General features: G+C 37.9%; 1 protein-coding gene across 2 annotated transcripts in view; it reads left to right on the top strand.

The window, feature by feature from the left end:
* The window catches only part of CNTN5 (contactin 5), a 1560624-nt gene extending 1541729 nt beyond the window's left edge, over window positions 1-18895 (top strand). For both annotated transcript variants that reach the window (XM_072611297.1, XM_072611298.1), the window contains exons 24-25: window positions 11519-11687; window positions 15911-18895. In XM_072611297.1, coding sequence (XP_072467398.1) covers window positions 11519-11687; window positions 15911-16014 — 273 coding nt within the window. In that variant the 3' untranslated portion in view covers window positions 16015-18895. The remainder of the gene's footprint in view (window positions 1-11518; window positions 11688-15910) is intronic.
* Window positions 18896-22701: the final 3806 nt, after the last annotated feature.

The following is a 22701-nucleotide window of genomic DNA, read 5'->3' as shown; positions in this document are numbered from 1 at the left end:
CCACTGCTGTCATCTTAGACTTTCCCCTGTTCCTTTGGAAAGTGCCTCCCAGAGTCCCATATCTTCCATCCTTCCAAGGAGTTGGCAGTAGAAAAAATGCTCCCATTTCCATAATATGGACTTCTCTGTCTATCTCTGTCTCTATCTCTGTCAGCTTCTCTCTAGCTCTTTCTCTGTGTATGTGTGTATCTTCTTAACTCTCTCTGCTTTTGTGTCCCTCTCTCTGTCTCTGAGTGTTTTTGTCTCTCCATATGTCTCTTTCTCCATCTGCCTCTGTCTCTGTCTGTCACACACACACACACACACACACACACACACACACACACACACACACCACTTTTCTCATCGTTCTGTGTTGTTTTAAGTATTTCCTTATTTGTGACCTCTAGGCTAAAATACAATCTCTTTATTCTGGTGTTTGTCTTTATATAGTCTGATTCCAACTTACCTTTTCGGACATATTAATACCATATCTATACCTCATGTTTTAGTCAAACAGAACTGCTCACTATCCCCAATCCTGTCTTGCCATCTTCATTTCAGAGACCTTGCTCCATAACTGGAATACAATCAGTCCTCACCTCCACCTTTTCTTACTTTGAGGAGACTCATGTGTCACCTCTTCCACGAAAACCTCCATAATATAACCAGGTGAAAGTAATTTCTCCCTCCTTGAGCACTTGGCCTCTACATCTCTCCTTCTGCCTTTGACTTTGAGGTTACAGGATCATGTATCTATATCTGCAAGGGAACTTAGAGGTTGTGTAGTCCATGCCACTCATTTTACAGATGAGGAAACTGGGTCCAACAAGTGTTAAACAACCAAGGACACGTAGACAACTAAAAGAACTTGGATTTGAACTCAAGTCCCATGACTCAGTACTTAGTACACCCAAGTTCAGTGTTCTTTCCACTGCACTACTCAGTCTCTCTATGATGTATGATTCTTGCCCCTGTTACAATGAACCTTGTATTATATTTTTCTATGTATATTCCATGCCTCTCTAGAACACTGCAGAGGTCAAAAACTGTGTCATGTTTTCATCTTTGTAGCAGTCTCCAGTGCCTAGAATAGTGCCTTGCCCATGGTAGGTGACAGTTAGATGTTTGCTTAATTGAATGTGTTGAAGTAGAAATATTGTAACAATCATTTTCAGATTACGCTTTCAAGAAGAGCAAAGCTACATTTCTTTTTTCTTCATTTTTATTGTAATTGAAGACAAGCCAGACAATCCATCAGAAAAATTCCCCTCATGCCCCAAGATAACTGTCATGTAAACCTGTCAGTTTTTCTGTGTTCAGATTTTCAAAGATTTCCTTTGCCTGCCTTCTGTCAATAGTTATTTTCAACAGGGCTCGATTTGTTCTTCAGTGCAAAACCCCTTCACATGCAGTCAGAGAATCCCATTCAAATCCAGTTCTGCCCACTTGCCATGGCACCATTATGGGCAGGTTGCTTCATGTCTTCAGGCCTCAGATTCCAGATTCCTCCATTATTAAATAAGGGTAGGTGGTGATGAACACTTATAACACCTACTACTATGGAGGAAGAAGAGGCTGGGAAATCACTTGAGCTTTGGAGTTTTGAGTTTCAGAGGGGCTAAAACCAATCAGACATACACACTAAGTTCAGCACCAACATGTTGAGACTCCAGGAGTTTGGAGCCTCCAGGAGTTTGGAGCCACCAGGCTGCCTAACAAGCTTAGAACTGGCCTGGGTTGGAAACAAATCAGATCAAAACTTCAGGGCAGATCAATAGTAGGGTCTGTCCATGGGTGGTCAATGCATTTCCAGCCTGTTCAAGACAGGGAGATGTATTCTCAAAGAGAGAATGAGAAAGAGATAGAGACAGAGAGAGACAGAGAGAGAGGGGAATGAAGGAATTATGCTAAATGCCCTCTAAATCCCTTTCTAACTCTAAATCTGTGATCTTTTCCATAATTCTCTTCCTCATCCTCTTTAGAACAGAAGTTAGAAATTAGTATTGTGTCCAAAGTCACTTTTGAGTGACTATTAATTCCAAAGCTCCTCATTCATTAGCTTGCCAACTCATTAATTCTTAACTCTTCTCCTTGAATAAATTTGTAAAGGGTTTATATAATCACGTACTCTTTATGATGTCATTTATTCATGTGTTGTGGGGTTTTATGGTGTGTGTGCATGTGTGTATGTGTGGTTTTTTTCCTGCCCTTGCCTTGTCTTCCAAAATTTCCATTTGAGCCACAGTTGCCTTCAGACTGAGATTTCGCAGCAGTTATCATAGAGCAGCATTAGTTATGCATTGATGGTTGCATTTTTTCTGTCATAAGAATTGTAATTTATTGAACCATAATGACGCTGTCCTCTGAAACAGTCACTTCCATGCCAACACTGCTTAGATTTGCATATTATCTTATTCTTGCAAATATGCTTTTTCATCCTCTTATTGTAGATCATCAAAATTCTAATTCCTTATCCAGATACAGTTCAAAAAGATCAGAAACCCCCAACCTTGTGGCAGCGATCATAGTTTAACCAACTCCTCCTTTTAGCAAAAAGAACTGTTAATGCTTCCTGTATGCTTTGAAGGTGGAGGAGAGGTGCTCCTGTAGTTTAGAAGTATCATTGAAGCTGAATGTTCATCCCCATTCCTTCCTAATAAGGATCTAAATGGATAAAATTCTTGTGTGCTTGATTGATATTGTCTTAGAGAGATGATTCTCTCCCTAGAGCCAATGCAAGTTCAAATTCCAGAGACAAAAAGGAAGAACAAAGGGCTAATGGGACAGCTATTCTCAGGACAAGGGGGAAAACAAGTACAAATGGTGCTCAACTTATAAACAGAACGTGTTGCAAACGTTTCTTTGTAAGTTGGTTGTGACTCAACAACTTTTCCCCAATGAAATAATTTTATAAATGCTCATTAGATGACAAGCTTGTGCACAAAGCCTATTTAAGTTATGATACAGTTGAAATCCATTTTGAGATGAAAAAATAATCAACAATAATAAATGAGACTTCTGTAGCACTTTGGGCCTCTCAGAACATTCTGCATACATAAATTACCTCATGGGAGCCTCACAACCATCCAATAAGATAACTGTTATAAGTAGTATTATCTTCCATTTACAGATAAAGAAACTGAGACTGAAAGGTTTCCCATGGATTTATAACTAGTCAATATCAGACAGGTTTTGAATCAAGCCTTGGTTTGTTTTCAATCTACAAGTATTTGTTAAATGCCTATTCAATTCAATTAAGCATTTTTTAAGCATTTGTGCCAGGCTCTGTGCTGGAGAAACAAAAAAGGCAAAAAGTCCCTTTATTCAAAGAACTTCTATTTTAATGGCATTGACAATGTGTAAAAAACTAGCAACACAGAAGATATAGACAGTGTAAATGGAAGGCTGGGTGAGAGGGAAAGACATTGGTACCTGAGGGAATCCAAAAAAGTTTCCTGTGGAGAATGGAATTTGAGCTGAGTCTTCAAGTAAGAGAAATTTAGAGGTGGAAGTGTGGAGATAGAGCAGTCCAGGTATGGGGGACAGCCAGTGCAAAGATAGTTAAGATGGGAGGGATAGTGTTGTGTTTCAGGAAACGGAAGCAGGCCCACGTTGTTGGGCCATAGAATGCCAGGCACTCTGTTGGGTACTGGATATACAGAGACCAAACTCAGACAGTGCCTGCCTTGAAGAACTCCTATTGGTGGAGACAATATGTATATAAATATGTGCAGAATATATACATGATATATAATGTAACATATAACAACATATGTAATCTCTTTATATTATTATACAAGTATATATTACACATAATATATATACTTATATACACTATATCTCAATATAAGTGTACACATAGAAGAAATACAAGACGAATGCTGTTGGAGAGGGCACCAGGATCTTGAGGGATCCAGAAAAGCTTCGTGCAGTTGTTTCAGGGCGCCTAAATGATGCAGTGGGTAGAGCACCAGGCCTGGAGTCAGTCTGAGTTCAGATCTGACCTCAGGCACTTACTATCTCCCTAAACCTGACTAAGCCACTTTACCCCTACTCATAAGGGGTAAAAGAGGAACATGCTGCAAAACAAAATGGCAAACCACTCTAGTATCTTTGCCAAGAAAATCCCACGGGTCACATAGAGTCCATTACAACTGAACGACTGAATGACAAGCTGTTGTTTGAACAGTTTTAAAGAAAACGAGGGGATTTGAATAGTTATAGATGAAGCGGCAGAATATCACAGGCACAGGGGTTAACCATCGCAAAGACACAGAGATAGTCTATGAAATATCTTGTGTGAGGATTAGCAAGGTCAGTTTGACTGTGTCATAGATTATCCAAAGTGGAGTGATATATATCATAAGGTTGGAATAGTAAATTGGGACTGAGATGGGAAGGGTATCAATAGCTACTGTAAACAGAAGAGCTTACATTTGATCCTGGAGGCAGCAGGGAACCATTGGAGTTTATTGAATAAAAGAATGACATGGTCATATTTGCACCTTAGGAAAATCACTTTGGTATCTGTGTGAAAGATGGATTTTTCCAGTACTCTAAACTTCCTTCCCTTTGTGTAACATGTTACTTTTGTAAATCACTTGTATGCAAATAATTCATTTATATAGCTCTTGAAGGTTTGCAAAGTATTTTACAAAAATTATCTCACTTAATCCTCCTAACAATCTTGTGAGATAAGTAGTATAAGTATTATAATATACTTTAACCATCACAACAACCCTGTGAGGCAGATAATACAAAATATTATTATTCTCATTTAACTGGTAAGGGAATTGTACCTCAGACAGTTCAACTGACTTATTTGAGCTCACATTCTGAGGCTCAGACCCTGAGGTCCTTTCCACTATCCAGGGGTGGGGAACCTGAGTCCTCACCACATGTGGCCCGTCAGGTCCTCAAGTGAGGCTCTTTCACTGAATCCAGGCTTCTTTGTTCTGTGAAGTTTGGATTCAGTCAAAGGACCACACTTGAGAATGTAGAAGGCCACATGTGGCCTCAAGGTTGCAAGTTCCCCACCCTTGCTGACTATACCATGTTAATTTCCTTACAGATTCCTAGACCTGAAAGAGAGCTTAGAGTTCATCTCCTTGCCCAATACTGAATCCCTTCTGTGTATGATGTACAATAAAAGTCCTTTTTTTAACAAATGTATGCAGACTTGTTGGTGGCAATGAGGTAGACAATTATCAGATTGCACTGAAGATACTTCCTGGGGACTGAAAGAGTTAACACAGCTTCATGAAATAAGGAATTTGTTCCAGCAGTAGGATCAAGCCTGGTTTTAAAAGCATAACATTATACACTGTTTCTAATATAAACTCATTTGCAAAATCTTATGAAGGATAGAGAAAGATTATGAACAGCATCGCCTCATAAAAAAATTGAGAATCAATGAAGGGAAAAACAAATTTACTGAAAGTTTGGCATGAAACTCAATTAACCCTTGTCAACTGTAAGATCATATATTTAGGACAGGAAGGGACCTTAGAAGCCAAAGAATCCAACTCCCTCATTTTACAGATGAGAAAACAGAAATACAGAGGTCAAAAAAATTTGCTCAGGCTCACACAGCTAATGTTTGAGGAACGGGACTAGACCCTGCTCATCAAGACTTAAAGTAAGGCTTAAAACCAAGACTGTAAGAGAACAGAATTAGGAAAGCTAGTTCTCATTCTAGACTGGTTCTACTCATTCTAGGGTAAGAATTACAACCCTTTCCAAGTGAATATAATATTACCCTAAGCCAAAATTTCAACCAAGTCTAAAGCTGGAGCCAGAGAGGACTATGGACAAATAGTGGAGACACATACCCACTCAACTCATGAATTATATATCACTCAGCAAGAAGTCAAGAAGTATTTATTAAACATTTACTGTGTGTCAGGCACTATGCTAAGCACTAGAGCTACAGATAGAAGCAAAAGATAGTGCCCACCCTCAAGGAGCTCATAATCTAATGGCCCTGGAACAGACCCAGGGACCTCCCCAGAGTGATACATCCAAGGGAGAAGCTATATTCTGTGAGAAACAATATGAGATCATGGGAAGACATCAGAGGCCCTGCAGCATTAAAGATATAAATTGTCCATGTTTTCCCTGCATGTAGGGCCTTCATGTACGACCTCTATAATCGCTCACTCTCCTTACTGATAGCGTATATGCCCTGGGTCATGAAGAGTGTGCCCTAAGTTTATGGTACAGTGAGAGAATGGAATTCTTCTCATTATGCTTCTCCAGTAAATGCTTTTGCTTGAAGCTAACTAAGTTCTCTGGCTGCCTATACAAAGGTAAATACATCTGTGAGAGCTCATGGGTTACAGATTTAAGAATGTGTTCCTACAAAATAATTTCAACTCTGGAGTCTGAATTCTCCTGTGCCCATAAGTTAGTAGAGTCATGGGGTTTATATGTTTTTAAAAATCAAGTTCAAGAGTAAGACTTAGAGACTAAAGGCCCACACATTATGAATACTGTCATCAAGAAAATATTCATGTTCTAGACATGTAGAGACAAAACAGTATCACCAAAAAAAATGAAATTGATAATAAATAGAAAATTATTCCCTGTTAATGTCAGTCATTCCTGAATCATCTGTTTCTGACCAGACCACCACTTTGTCGGAGCAAAAATCAAAATAATGTAAAGATAAAAGAATGAATAAAAATGAAAATTATTCATGACATATAATCAGAAAACTTTAAATAAGTTACTGATGCTACCAAAAATGAGATCTAGTTGGAGTTTTCTCCCATCAATTACAATAATATCATATGAAGGGTTAAACAGTGTACATTAATTGCCCTAAATACAAAATCAAAAGAGCCTAAAAATTGCTTTGGCAAACATTTAAGAGATATGACAGCCATGAGCAATCCCAATTTAAAATATACAGCGTACATACATAGAAAATGGACAATGAGTTGGGTCAAGATTTAACAGAAGAGTTAGATAGCCAGCTTTGCTTTTGCTGAATTTCAAAGTCCTTTCTGTGAACCCAAATATTTCCCTGACAAGAGGCTCAACTTTTTAGTGCCAATATTATCCCCATGTCATTTTAAAGGGAAAGGCTGCAATTTAGAACACATAGTCTCTGAAGTATTAAAAATAATTAAGACTTAAAAATGAAGATTGTGCAGAGAGAAGTGGAGAGGTGCAATGCATTACAGATAAGACATCACAAAAAGGAGGCAAAGGAAATATTGAGAGAAAGTGGGGAAAGCTCATCCAACATGTGAGAAGTGGTAGACCAGAGTCACACAAGATGGAGCACATGGATGGAGGAAGTGGTAGACCAGAGTCACATAAGATGGACACACATAGATGGATTGTGAATTGCATTGTTGGAGGGAAAAGCCCACATCAACGAAATCACAGATCTGAGTATTTGAGAATTCTTCCAATAACACTGAATCATAGAATAACATAATTTCTAAGGAATCAAAATTGTGAGCCATCTACAAGGCAATTAGTAACACATGGTAGGCAAAAATGAGCAACATTTTAATAACAATAAATTACATGGAAAAACTATAGACAAAATACATTGAAGAGGGGTATGTCTGGAAAGGAGTTGGTCATGTAGCAAGAATGAGGGATAGCAGAGGGAAAATGAATAGATAGTTCATTAGTACCCATATGATGGTAAAAGACATGCTTCATGGACTCTGCTTGGGGGATTAGGGGAGGATACAGACAAGTATGACGCAAAATGAGAAGTATACAGGTTGTGAGCTGCACTATTAGAGTATCCATAATCACCATATTTCTTCTTTTCTGTTCCTTTGTACAGACTGCCCCCTATGCCTGGAATTCACTCTCTCCTTATAGAATCTCTAGCTTTATTCTAAGCTCAGATCAAATGCCAGCCCCAAAAGGAAGCCTATTTCACTTCCCCAAGTTGCTACAGCCCTCCCTTAATAAATTGCTTTGTATCTATTTTGTATATTTTTTTGCAGTTGATTAATTTTTTTTAATTATCATAAGCTAGTTTGTGGCTCCACACTATCTTCCTTTGAAACTAGGTGATTCAATAGAAAGTTCAGAAAACCTGAACTGAAACATAACTTCAAACACCTACTAACTGTGTAAACCCTCAAGAAGTCACTTAACTATCTGCCATAGCTTCTTCATTCTAAAATGGGTCGTTGTGAGGATTAACAGGGATATTTGTAAAGTGCCTGGCATGCAGTCAGGGCTTAATAAATGCTTAATCCCTTTTCTTTTCCCTCCAAAGTCAATTTAACACTAACAATTCATGAAAGCAAAATGCCACACCAAGACAACTATGCTCTGTTTTGAGAAATCTGTACTTTCTGCCTTCAGGGCCTCTGTAGAGTGGCTTGGCTTTAAGGCTCTTCCCCTTTTGCTGGCATTGGGGAAACAATCAATTCAGTCAATTTCTTATGAAATATCTGCTATGTGCAAGGCTTTGCTACGTGTATAAGGCTTTGGAAGCTTTTGCCCAGCCCCACCCCTGGTCAGGGCAGAGGTTGAGTCCCATCAAGAGCAAATACGAAACAAGTTCCAAGGAGCTGATGGAACCTTCCTTACATGAAGGTTCAGGGAAGAGGATTGCACATGAGCAATCAGTTCCTGGCCATTTAGAACCAATATTAAGAAAAACACTGATTTGAAGATTTTTAGAACAGCATTATTTGAAAAAGAAAAAGGCTAAAAGCAACCTAAGTAAATATCAAAAATAGAGAATTGGTTAAATAAATTGCGAAATGTTCATGTAATAGAATACTATGATTGAAGTAAGACCAAAAAGTATGCAGAATATAAAGAAACCAAGAAAAATCTTTATTAAGTAATGAGAGGTCAAAAAAAAAAAAAGCACATAATTCCCACCAAGACCACTTAAAGGGGAAATGAATGGGAATAAATTAACAAAGAAAGAATCCTAATACTTGTTTAGAGAAAAGTTATGTCATTGTATTCATTAAAGATAATTTATTCAGTTGTTTTCAGGGGCATCAGATCTTCATTACCCTATTTCGGGTTTTCTTGGCAAAGATACTGAAATAATTTACCATTTCCTTTTCCAGCTCATTTTACAGATGAGGAAATTGAGGTAAATAGAGTAAAGTGACTTGCCCAGGGTCACACAGTTAATAGGTGTCTGAGGCCAAATTTGAAGTCAGGAAGATGAGTGTTCCTGCCTCCAACCCCAGCACTGCGTCTACTGCACCATTTACCTTCCCCTTTGAAACTACTTTATTTAAATGTAACTAGTTATAAAGCATGGTGTTTCAATGCTTAATGTTAAATTTTTAATATTTTGGGGTGATTTTTGAAGAACGAGGGAGACAAGGAGAGAGGCAGATTGGTAAAGGGGGAAAAAAGCACTGGCTTTGGGTCAGAGGACTGGTTCAGATTCTGCCTCTGATGCTAACTACTTATGCGACCTCCCAAGGCCTCAGTTTCCTCATCTATGAAATGAAATGGTTGGATTCTTGGCTCCTAAAGTGCTTTCCAGTTCTCATGCTAGTTGAGAGGACCACAGATGGGAGGGGATATCAAAAGTCAGACTAGCATTAGAACCAGAAGTTACAACAAAATTTAGGAAGGGATTAGGGAGATTTAAGATCCAGGGCTCAGGCAGTAGCAACCAAATGCTGGGTAAATAGTAGAAAACTGAGCTGGACAAAAATGTAGCTCTATTTTCTTCCCACAGTTGCTTTACATGCAGGCTCTATGTGGCTGTCCCCCCCAGCCCTCTTGCCCCCAGTGCCTTCTCAAGTCCCTTCACCTGGTAAACCCACCTACACTGAGCTCATTGTTGTTTCTCGCAACAGGCAGGCCTAATGCGTTACAGTTTCTCAAAAAAAAAAAACAAAAAAAAGAAGTTATTTTTTTCTCCAGGGTGGGACAGGATAGAAAGAAAAGCTTTCCATAATAAAAATTGCTGTTTGTTGTGGAGAAACACTTCCACAGTTAGAAGACTTTTTTCCCCTTCAGGCTTTTGAGGTAACCTCCTAAGATAGCTCAGATAAAAACTTAAGTCACATGGCTTTGTGAGAAAAGAATGGGCTGGAAAAGGGGAACAGATGCATTGTCTACTCTCAGTATTTGTTGTCTGTAATCAACTGCAAATTGTTTCTGAAAGAAAGCTATTTGGAGGGCCTACTACTTTTCCAAGTGTTGGGGGTGGGGGAGGGAGGAAGGCAGTGACAGTAAGAAGCAGATAAAGGATATTTTGGGCTCTCTTTAGGAAGACTCTAAGGTCTTCCACTGACCTAGCTCTGATTTGAGCTCCAGGAGGAAAAAATGAGAAATGTGATTTTCTTCAGAACTTCTTAATAACCACAGTGGGGGGGAGGGGGGAAGAGAAAGGGGGGGGTGGAGGGGGAAGGAGATTGGAGAGAAAAGAAGGGAAAAATGAGAAGAGAGACATTCGGAAGAAAAATGGTCTCATTTTGTTCAAGAATTAGCTCGTCTTTAAAAATCGGCAAACTAAAATGAAATTTTGCCTTAAAAATGATGCCAGTCATTCTAACGTGTTACCTACACTTCTCAGAAAGACTTCACCCCCTCCCACACTGTCACGCAAACTGTCACACATCCTTTGCACAAACTGACCTCACTGCCTGGAATACCCTTTTATGCGCTTCAACCTCTTGGAGGCCCCAGCTCTCTTCCATGCTTAGCTCAAGTGTGACTGACTATGTATCAGATCCTTCCAGATCCCTCTGCTTCTTAGTGTGCCCCCATTTCCATCTAAATTACTCTGTATTCATTTTGCATTTATGTATCTGTGCGCATTTTATCTCCTCTGTCTCTCCCTAACTTCCTCCCTGCCCCTATTTAAGTTCCTAACATTCAAAACCTTTCATAACCACACACACACACACACACACACACACACACACACACACACACACACACACACACACACACACACCTACCTTACTCCATGATACAGTGACACTATGTTCCTTGCTGTTTCTACAAAAAGACCATCCATCTGTCTATGTACTTTCACTGACTGTCTCTCAAGCCTGGAATTCTCTTCCTCTTAATCTCTATCTCCTGCCTCCCCTGACACCCTTCAAGTCTCTGCGAAAATCACATCTTCTACAAGAAGCTTTTTCCGATTTCCCTTAATGCCCAAATTATCGCTTCTTGATCATCCCAAGTTTAGTCTATATCTAACTCATTTGTACAGTTATTTGCATGCTTTCTCTCCATTAGCCTGTGACCTTGTTGAGAACAGGGACCATCTTTTACTTCATTTTTTATTTTTGTCTTTGGATTCCCAGTACCGAGCAATGCCCTTAGGCGCTTAATGCATAATAGATTTAGAACAGGGAAAGACAGCAGAAATACAGTCCCCTAATTTTACAGATGAGGAAACTGAGGTTGAGAGAGGTTAAGTAACCTGTACAGGATCAAACAGTCAGTGAGTTTTTGAGTCAGGATTTGAACTCAGATCTTCCTGATTCCAAGTCTTACATTATATCCACTGAACCACCTTGCTGCCTCTAGACGTTGAAATCTATGTTTATATTTACAGGTGTTTTATAGGCAAGAAGGCCACAGCAACAGTCAGGTCATTGAAACACAGAAAACTCAAGCAGTGGTCCTTCTCCCTGATGTTGGGGTTTATATCATTGAAGTTCGAGCATTCAGTGAAGGAGGTGATGGAACAGCTAGCTCCCAAATCAGAGTACCATCATATTCAGGTAAGTGCTGTCCTGGTCAGTTCAGCACTGTTAATTCCCAGAGTTCAATCTATCATTCATCTTTCTAAGCTAATACATTCTCAAGTAAGCTATTTATGTTTCTGCTTCTTTGTTTAGATCTATACAAACCTTGTTAGGGTTAGCCTGGGTATTTGCTCCTGGCTATAGCTGCCGATAATACTATTAATATAAAACGGGCAATGTTTAGCCTGGAAAATAGATTAAGGAAAATGTAGTTGCCTCCAAATACTTGAAAGGCTGTCATGTGAAAGAATGATTGGAGTTATTTGGTGTAGTTCCAGAGGGCATTAACTAGAACCAATGTATAGACATTACAGGAAGCCCAAATGTTAATTTAATATCATTCAGTTCAATTCAACATTTATTAATCACCTACCATCTTCCATACAAATTTAATTCAAACCACTCTACTAGATATGGTGGGTAGGAAAACAAGAACCAAATAGTTCTTGCCTTCAACTGACTGACATTCTAGGGTGCAGTGGGGGTTAAGATACGTGCACAGATGCAAGAACATAAAGTATATACAAAGGAATTCAAATTTAATTCCCAGGGGAGAGAGGACTACCTGGGTGTGGGGGGAAGGGATAGGAGGTAGATGCAGAAAGGCCTAATATACAAGGTGACACTTAATCTACATGCTTTTGCAGGAAGCTAGGGATTCTAAGAGATCACAGTAAGGAAGCTACACATTGCAGAGATGGAGATGAAAAAACAAAACAAAACAAAGCACAGAGGCCAGAAATGGAACGTTGTGTCAGTCAGCGAGCTTTTATTAAGTGCCTTCTATTGCCTACTCTTAAGCACATACACAGAAACAGCATTGTAGGCCATGGAAAGGAGAGTTGGTTGGCAAAAGAGAATGATATGAAATGAGGTGGGATTCAGATTGTGAAGGGCTTTAAATGCTAAGCCAGACTTTCTAAGAAATAGCTTCTAAATGATTAGAAATGTTCAAAAATAAGAACATAGGTCTATGTTAAAGCTGGAAGGCTCCTTAAAAGTCATCATATCCAATCCCCTCATTTTACAGATGAAGAAACAGACATAGAGTGGTTAGGTGACTTTCCCATTGTCACCCAGCTAGTAATGTCTGAGGCATTCCTTTAATTTAGTCCCAGGATATTTGGGGATACCTTCTATGAGAGCGAGTTCACCAGTACTAGAAGTGTTCAAGCATCCCCATTGCAGATGTTTCAGTGAAAATACCTGCATTAAGTAGACTAGCCACTTTTAACATACTTTCCTGCTCCTAGATTCTACAGTTCTGGGATTCTAAGGGAATATTTGAAAAAGCTCCATAGTTTATATTTTTCTTGTTTTTTTAAAAGGCATAGAATTCTTATCTTGGAGAACAAAATTTTGGTCAACATAATAATCGTGACCACCAACTATATTAGTTTATGCCTTCAAGGTAATTTTAGTCCTTTAGTTTAGGCCATCAGCATACTTCAAACACTCTCTGAGTCATACCCTCTTAGCAGACTGTGCTGGTCCATTTACTGAGCCTTTCACTGTATAGCTATGTAGGGCAAATGATTAAATATCCCACTATTAGAAGAATGAAGTTTTACATATATTTTCTCTTGTGGAATCTTTCCAATTTTTTCTCAAAAATGTGGTCTCTCATAACATCTTAGATCAGCTAGGAGCACGAAATTTTAAAGCTGGATGGCACCTTAGAGATGTGGTAGTATAATCGCCTCATTTAACAGATGTTAAGTGATTTGACAAGAAAATTAGTGGTAGAACTGAGACTAGAACCCAGATTTTCTAGGAAGTGTCAGTGGCTCCCTATTGCCTCTAAAATAAAATACCAACTGTTCTGATCATCTTTTTTAGCCCTTCACAGTCTGACTGGTCTCCCTTTCCATGCTTATTTCACTTTGACCCACTTCAGGAACTCTTAGTCCCAGTCAAATTGGCCCAGGGACCCTTCCCACCATATGGCATTCCATTTCTCACCCAGGTACCTTTGCACAGGCTGTCCAGCCTGCCTGAAATGTGCCCTCATCTCACCTTTGCTTCTTAGAATTCTTACCTTTCCTCAAGATTCATCTCAGGTCCAAACTTTCTATACAAAACCTGTTCTGATCCCTCCAGGTGCTAGTCCTTCCTTGCTCCCCAAATTACATTTTGTATTTGCTTAGGTATTTAAATGTTGTTTTACCAGTAGAATATAAGCTCCTTAAGTGATTTTTCATACTACCTTTGCATCCCTTATGCCTAACACAACACTTCCTATGTTTTTTTGGTTTGTTTGTTTGTGACTTATTTCATCATTGTTAGGAAGTCACAATGACAAATAGCCTCTACAAAAGCAAATAAACATATTCTCTCAACTTATAGAGACACTATGGGACTAATCATAGAGATCATTTGGGACACTGGGAGATCAGCTGATTTGTGCAGTCTGTGTCAGAGATGTGGCTTGAACCTGAATCTTCCTAACTCTCAAGCCAGCTCTTTATCCACCATGCAACCTTGCCTCTCAATGCCTTTCACAGAGTGGGCAATTAATCTAGACACTGGGTCTTTAGCTTTGTCTCTCCTCTATCCTCTGTCTATTCACATACACATAGATGAAGAGGAGGGGTTGTATATGTAGATACATACATAGATATACATCTGTATATATACACATATATATCTATATAAATTGCGTATATATACATATATGTATGTGCATCATGTATGTGATATGTATGTATGTATCTATATAATGATGTACGCATATACATTTGTGTATGTTGTATACATAGGTATATATAGGTGTATGTAGAGCACACTCAGTTCTTGAAATTCAGAGAGACAGAGAGAATTTTTTTTTTAATTATCGCAAGAAATGATCTCCTAAGGGCCTCAACAGTGCCAAATATAGGGGATGACTATTTCACATTTCTCATTTATTAAACTTGTGAAAAAAAGAAAACAAAATACTCCTATGAGGCTTTGCTTTCTTGATTTTCTTTTCACACACTGTTAGCCAAACTTTTCACAGTATCACTATCTTTGCATCAATTGAAACAAATATAACATTTCTTTGCTGTTTTGATTAATGATGTTTCAAATAAAAGAAGCTTCCCAGATTTTCTGTTTCTTGCTCAAATTAAATAAAGGGAAAGATTGCATCTAAAAATAAATCAAAACTATGTGAGTATAATTAAAGACTTAACCAAATCCTATAAACTTGAGCTGGTCTGTTAGCTTAACTATTGTTAGAGGAAGAGTCTGTAAATCAGATCTGAGGGCTTAGGCTGCTTTTAAGTAAGGCCAGTGACTGCCCCAGAAGATATGCAGGTTGAAAAACATTCCTGAATTTAGTGACTCACAGTGGAATGGAGAAGGAGACAGGTCATGTCTGTTTAGATTAGCAATTCAAATATTTTTAATTGATTAGTTAGTTAAACACATAGTACTGCCCCATGCAGTTGAGATAAAAAAAAAACTGCTTTTCCTGAAGGAGTGGATTCCCTTTTACAAAATTTGATTTGGAGACCTAGCACTTCAGCTGATGGCATTGGAAAATTCCATTCCTTCAAACATCTATTTATCCTCCCAAACTGATTGCTTAACTGATCTGACTAAATTATCTGGTTATTTTGACAAGGCTGTTTTTGTTGTTTTAACTCCTGAACACTGAACTGTCATAATTACATTTTTTAATCGAAGTGAGGATTTTTTAAATAATATTTTGGTTTTCCTCAATTCCATGTAAAAACCATTTTTAACTTTGGCTGTGTTGATTTTTTTGAGTTTTGAGTTCCAAATGCTGTTCCTTCCTCCTCCCCCTCCCCATCTCCTTGAGACAGTAAGCAATCTGATACAGGTTATGCATGTGCTATCATGTAAAACATTTAAGATTTTCTGTTAAGTGAGAACCCTCTTGCTCTAAATTATACTAGCCACCTTTGCTCCTTTGTCCAGGCCGTCTCCAGTGCTGAAATGCTCCTCCTCCCTCACTTTCACCCCTTTGAATACTTAGCTCCTTCCTTCCAGGATGAGCTCAAGGTACCAGTTCCAATGGGTGCTGGTAGGTAGTAGGTGCTAAATAAATGCTTGTTGACTGACAAACATGGAGTTTCCTGCCACAAAAGTTATCAGAGCTGGGGTTGAACTCAGTGAGTTTACTAAATTAAACACCCTTTGCTCCCCAGAACGTAGCTATGATCTATTTCAATGATGCCTCTTTGTTTCTACAGGTGAGAAAATCACAAGTGCTCAATCTTCTCTCCACACCTTCTGGACTTCTTCATTCTCAGTAACGTTGCTCCTGGCATTGATAGTCTCTTCAACCTCATGGTGAAGAGTGCAGGTGTTTGTTTTGCTTCAGCTTGATCACATCTGTGAATGGAGCTTTATGTGAGTGGAGAAGCTGGAACCCTGAGCTAAGCTTAAAAACCCTAGAACTACCCATGGTGCACTTAGAGGAGTGTTGGGGGGGAAATGTTACTTATTCATCAGGTTTTCTCTTCGGTTTTTGTAAATGTCCTCAAACAGGGGAGGACGGTTCTTGGCCCAATAAAAATATGCAGATTGTATGTAATGAACTTTTGTAAGCAAAGGTAATTTCTGTCAAATGTATTCTTTACTTTTCTAATAGGTTTGAATTTGATTTTGTATCTAATGACCCTGAGTATGTGCCATTTGTTTGTTAAAGCAGTGGTGTCTAGTACATCTGTTTCAAAAAAAAGGAAGAAAAAAAAGAAAAAGTGAGGGTGAGTGGTAAAGACTCTGAATCTAGTGTTTCTCATTTTCCCTAAGGCTGGCTGTTGCAATCGACAAACCAGTGGGAGAGAAGAAAAATAGTTCAGTTATGTTGCCCATTACAGGATAAGTACAGGAAATATTTTCTTGAAAAGCATATGATTGCATATTGAAATAGTCAAATTTGTCAATCTGTTGTTCTGCAAGCATTCCCAGAGCAAGCTATTACAGCAGGGTTGGGCCTTGACATTAGTGCAAGGTAATTGAAAGGGGACTAAGAATGGATTGTTTTAAGTGCTATAGTCTTTCATCAAGTACTGTATTCTTTAACTGAAAATGAAGTCAAAGTTTATTTTTAATAGTAAAAATATAATTTAACTTCACAGAAAATGCACATGCTAACTATGGACACTGATATGTACTATAGATTCTAACTGGAAAAAAATTAAAATGAACACAGTATAACTTTTTCTTTTTCCATCTAATTACCTCCCTTTTTTTGTTTTATTTTGTTTATTTGTGTTTACCCATGATGATCCTTATCTGGACAACTAAATTTATCATGCAGATGTATAGATGCATATATGTTTTATATGGAAGAAAATAATTTGAATATACCAACTCTATGTAGATTATTTTTGGACAAACCTGTGCTCCACATAGCACTTGCCAAGGCCTACCATTGATTCAAAGTAGCAAAATTTCTTGGGTTGTTTCTTAGAGTTCACCCACTTTTTTCCAAACACTGACCATTGTCATCATCAGGAAATTCAACATTTTTAGTCAACCACATGTTTTTAGTCTCTGATGATGAAGGGGGTAGCAATCTGCATTTGAAAACTCACCTTTTTCTGTCATTTCAGTCATAATGAAAAATGTTCCTTAGTAAACAATAGGACCACAGAATCATAGAATTTGAGAGCAGCCATTTCATCCAAACTCTACAGGAAGACTGGATGAAAATATTTTCTTCGGTTAGGGAGAATGGTAAATTGGTCCCGCTCACAGAGACTTGTCTGCATTGAGATTACATCCATATCAACAAGAGAAAATGAGTCTCAGTAAATGTGCCAGAGCAGGTCTGGCTATTTTATAGCTGATGGGGGATTTGAGATCCCAAGATGATAGTTTGGGGTATATTTGCCTAGTGATAACATGCCCATTCACCTTACATCTTTAAATGAATGACAACAAAGCAGAAAAGGGCTTGATCTCTACTGAGCAATGCCAGATAAGATATCGATAAGGAATCAGAAAAGGTGGTGGGGACAAGAGGAGGACTTGTGTTCTTAAACCTCCTGACCATTTTCCCCCCCAGAAAAAAAAGTCTAACTTCTTTGTGTTAGGTACTCATTGTCAAGTTTTGGCTTTGGTTTGGTTTTTTGGAGATTGTTTTCAAGCCAATCCCGACCAAGCAAATAGTCATTTTAAAAAATACATACATGTCAATCACCAGACTGTTGTGGATGAGAGACAGATGGCAAGCGTCATTTTGAGGATCTCTGTGATCAGAGGGTACAAAGACTTCCTTGGAGGCCTCTTTCTGGAAAGGTTCATGCTCATCTAAGGTGGAAAGGACAACAGGGCAGGGAGATGCATGTAATAACAATCAGTTTCAATGCTGTTACTTGATGAAGCAAATGGAAAAAAAAAAAAAAACACTCTCTTTTTGTCTAGCAGACCAGGAGATTTTCCACTGTATAAGGTAGCTTGCAGGAAAAAAATTACGTTTAAAAAACATGTACACACACACCCCATGCACATGGCAAGAACATGCTGATTAAAAAGAGGGCAATAATTAGAACTTTTTTCTTTATTTCCCATAGAATTCTTTGCCAGTCTTGGCTAATCAGACACATTCATGGTCAAGTTGTTACCAATGAACATTCTAATAAAACATCATGCTCACAAAAATCAAATTGAGTTTTACATCCATTAATCCAAAATAGGGGGCATATGCAATAGATCATATTTACACATGGAACTCAGTTTCTGATGATGTCCTATTCTTGCAGGGAGCAGTGATTAGATGTTTTTATTCAACACGAATAGAATATGTATTTTGCATTTACAACCTATGAATAAAACATGTTTTAAATGTTTATGGATTTATGTATTTTGTTTATTACTTTGTAGAAAACAGGACAATGGTCCCTATCTCCCTACATTATTTTCCAGCTTCAGTACTGAGCTTTTTCCTGGATGAGATTGTAACAGTGCAGTCTTATGTCACTAAAAGAGACTGTATTTTTGTATAATGTCATATAAAATATTGAGAAACTACTCATAGTCAATTGAAACTCTGTGAAAGCGAGTGTTTGCTTACCAAAATGAAAGTACTATAGAGCCCCATTTCAATCTGTTAGATATATTGTATACAATCTGTATATATATAATATATATATATATACTATATATAATGGTATATACTATGTGGAAGGCACAGTCAAATTATAGTTCTGTGTACTGTTCTTGTAACATTAGAGCTTTTTAATAAATAATTCTCTTTTTATTGACTTTTATCTTCTCTCCTGTCAAGTACCTTAAGAGTGTTCCTATAGACTACAGCATACACATTAGTGATAAACACATTTTTTGTGACATTTTCACAAAGAAACGCTGGTGTTAGATGGAGAGCCCTGACCCATACAAGAATCTTCACATCATTATCATCTTTAATTCATTTGTCCACTTGATAGGTCCATCATGGTGATTCAACTTCTGTATTTGAATCGTGTCAAAAAACAGAACAAGCAGAACAACAAATGTTCATACAAGTAGAAGCAATGTCTCAATGAGGCAGCAAGGTATCACAGTGGATAGAGCACTGGGTCCAGAATCAGGAAGGCTTCAGTTCAAATCTGGCCTCAAATACTTACCAGATGTGTGATACTGGGCAAGTCACTTAACCTCTGTTTCCTCAACTCTAAAATGGGGATAGTAATAATACTTAACTGCCAGGGTTGTTATGAAAATCAAATGAAATAATATTTGTAAAGCATTTAGTACAGTGCCTAGCACATAGTAGGCACTGTCTAAATACATATACCTTTCCCTTCCCTTCCCTTCCCTTTTGCCTTTCTCGTTGAAGCAACTTGTAGCTCAGCTTTCTTCTCATTTCATAAAAGTAGACATAATAGCAATAACTATACATAGATATAGATATAGATTCCTTTAAGGTTTGCAAAGAACTTTATATGTATTATCTCATTTGATCCTCACAATAACTCTTTGAGGTAGGCGCTATTTTTATCCCCATTTTACAGTTGAGGAAACGGAGTCTGAGAGAGGTAAAATCCAGTCAGATTTGAGGGAGAGATCACTTTCAACTGGGAGATTTGGGAAAACTTCCTAAATGGGGTAGCACCAAAACTGAGTCTTGAAAGAAAGTGGCAAGCACACACCTCCTGACAAGAGATGATTAAAAAGAAAAGGGAGACAGATTTTGAGGACATGGTTAATGTGAGAATTTGTTTTACTCTACTATGTAGATATGTATCGAAGGATTTATTTTTCATTGTGTGCATTTTTTTTAAATGTTGCTCAGTAGGGAAGAAGAGAGTAGGAAGAACAGATCAATAGAAGATGCTTAAAATAAAAAAGAAAAAATTTTAAAAAGAAAGAGAATGCCAGCGCTGGGGAAGATTTCAACAGGTTGATATGGAAAGAAGTATATTTCAACTCAGGGCAACACATGAACAAAAACTTGGAAATAGGAAAGGCCAGAAAAAAACAGAACACAGAGCAAGAGTTGTATGACAGAAAAGTGGAGAACTTTGAATGCTAGAGTAAGAATTTAAACTTGTTTTGGTGAAAAATGCAGAGACACCTAAGTTTTTTTAATAGAAGTGTGACACACCCACAAGCTTGCATTAGGAAGAACACTTAAGCAACTATATGGAGGATGAATTGGAATGGGTATAGGCTAAAGGCCGAGAGTATAGAAAGAAGCAACTAACTAGATTATACAAAAAGAGATAAGGACCCAAAGAAAGTCAGGAATTCAGGTATGGCTGGTTATAGTGAGAAAAGACGGGAGGATTCAAGTGCAAGAAATATCATGGAAGTAAAAATCACAGTCAATTCCTGACTAGATATAGACATGGAAAAGAAAAGAAATTCAAAGGAGATTTCAAAGTTACAAACCTAGGTACCTGAAAAGAGGGCAATGCCAATCATCTAAATAAGGCAAATAGGGTGAGGGTGTTACAGTTAACATGGCAACTTGAGATTTTAGATATGGAGTTAAAGGTATGAGCAGGAAATTCAAGTGAAGCTCACCAAGTGGCAATTAGAATTACAGGCCTGGAAATCTTGGGAGAGATTCTGGTAGAAGTGGAGGTTTAGGAATCATTAACTTGGAGGTGATGATTTCCTTGATCAAAGCAAAACATTACGTTGGCACATTTCATCATTTGTTTCATAATCCTGCTAAAATAAAATTGCGCCTTTAAGAAATACACATTGATAATGCCATATGACAGCCTGATAAATTGAAATAAAATCCTGTAATGGCACATTGCTATAGACACTTAAAGTTGATCTGAAATTCCAATATGAAACTTGTTATTACTTTCAATTTATATTACATCCAGATGTCCCATAAGTTAAGTGTCAGTTATAAGAAAAGAACCATTTGGAAGAGCTGAGTACAACTAGCATAAAAAAGGCAGATAAAAATTTAAGCCACAATCACCTTCTTCAACTATTTAGTGGGCTCTTATATAGAATAGGTACTACATATTCTACTTGCATGATGTCAAGAAAAGTAAGCCAAGTCAACCAGCATTTATTAAGCACTTACAGCTAAGTCCTGATTATCATGAATAAAAAATTCTCTGTATTTACACTGTGTATTTCCAAGCCTACAGCTAGGTCCTGATTAGTGTAAACAGTGAATCCTCTGAAATCACTTTACATATTTCCACTGGGTTAGAACCAATGACCATATTATTACTTCAAATAGGAGGGATTCAAACACATGCAACTATGTCAGGGAATTTGAGCAAGCAGGAACCTAAATGTGCTATATTCCAGGAACTAAGCTAAACACTGCAAAGAGCATGGAATTTAGATAAGTCTGGATTCCAACTCTACCAATGTGATCTTCGACAAATCATGTAACATTTCTGGGACTCGGTTTTCTCATTTATGAAATTAATTAGATTAAGTGACCTTCAATATTCCTTCCATCTCCTGTAATCATAAAGTTATGAGATGATGATAGATTTTAGCTCGCTACCAGATCAATTAGAGATATCACAAAAAAAAAAAAAAAATGGCATAGGCTGCCATAGAAAGTAGTGAGTTACTTCTGGCTAAAAGCTATTGGACAGAGGGTTATATTGCCTTTCATCAGTGATGCTGCTGTAGCGCGCATTCATGAGTCAAGAAGGAGTAAGCATAGACCAGAGTCCATGCATGTCTTCTTGGTCCAGGCCGTTCTTGTCTTTGTCCTCTCCAACTCTGAGAGAAGGGATACTTCCATTCTTTGTATTTGTGCCTCATCACCTAGCACAATGGCCTATACATACAAGGCATTTAATGACTGCTTACTGATTGACTAATTGACAAATTTTTCCACAGTTGGTTGGCCCCATTGACCATGGCAACACATAAAATAGGAGATGCTGATACAACTTCTCTCACTCCATTATTATTCAGCAGTATCAACTAGTGCAGTACAAGCTAGTTTTTTAAAGTGAACGCAAATCATAGACATGTATATATGTGTATGTGTACATATCTCTGGAGGTATAGAGAACTCTTCATGAGGAAATTCCCTCCAAGAATATAGATCAGCAGCTGTTGTACAACCTAGAGTCTTAGAGAATGGCCTGACCCACTGAGAAATTATTTGCTCAGGCTCAAATGGTCATTAAGGATCAGGGATAAGACTTAAACCCAGGTCTTCCAGACTCCAAAGTCAGTTCACTTTTCTTTTATTGCTCTTTAGTTCTCAATCTTGAATCTAATCTAACTTCATTTCTGAGGAGAATCATATAGATAGCTGCTTATTTTTTATCAGATTATTATACCAATCAATCAATATTTAATAAGCACCTACTACATACCAGGCACTGTGCTATAAAGCCATAGCCAGTGTGTAGTTGGTCTGTTCTCTACCTTGAGGCATCCATGGACAGTCTACATCAAAATCTGGGACATTATATTGTATCATATCATATTGTGTATATATATGTACCTCTGACTGGAGTTGAGGGTCCCTGAACCAACCACACAGTTTGAGGAATGTTTATCTGTTTAATGAAGATATAATCATGAT

Source organism: Notamacropus eugenii, chromosome 5 (assembly GCF_028372415.1).
Source record: "Notamacropus eugenii isolate mMacEug1 chromosome 5, mMacEug1.pri_v2, whole genome shotgun sequence".
NCBI lineage: Eukaryota > Metazoa > Chordata > Mammalia > Diprotodontia > Macropodidae > Notamacropus > Notamacropus eugenii.
This window is presented reverse-complemented; position numbering and strand designations above follow the sequence as displayed.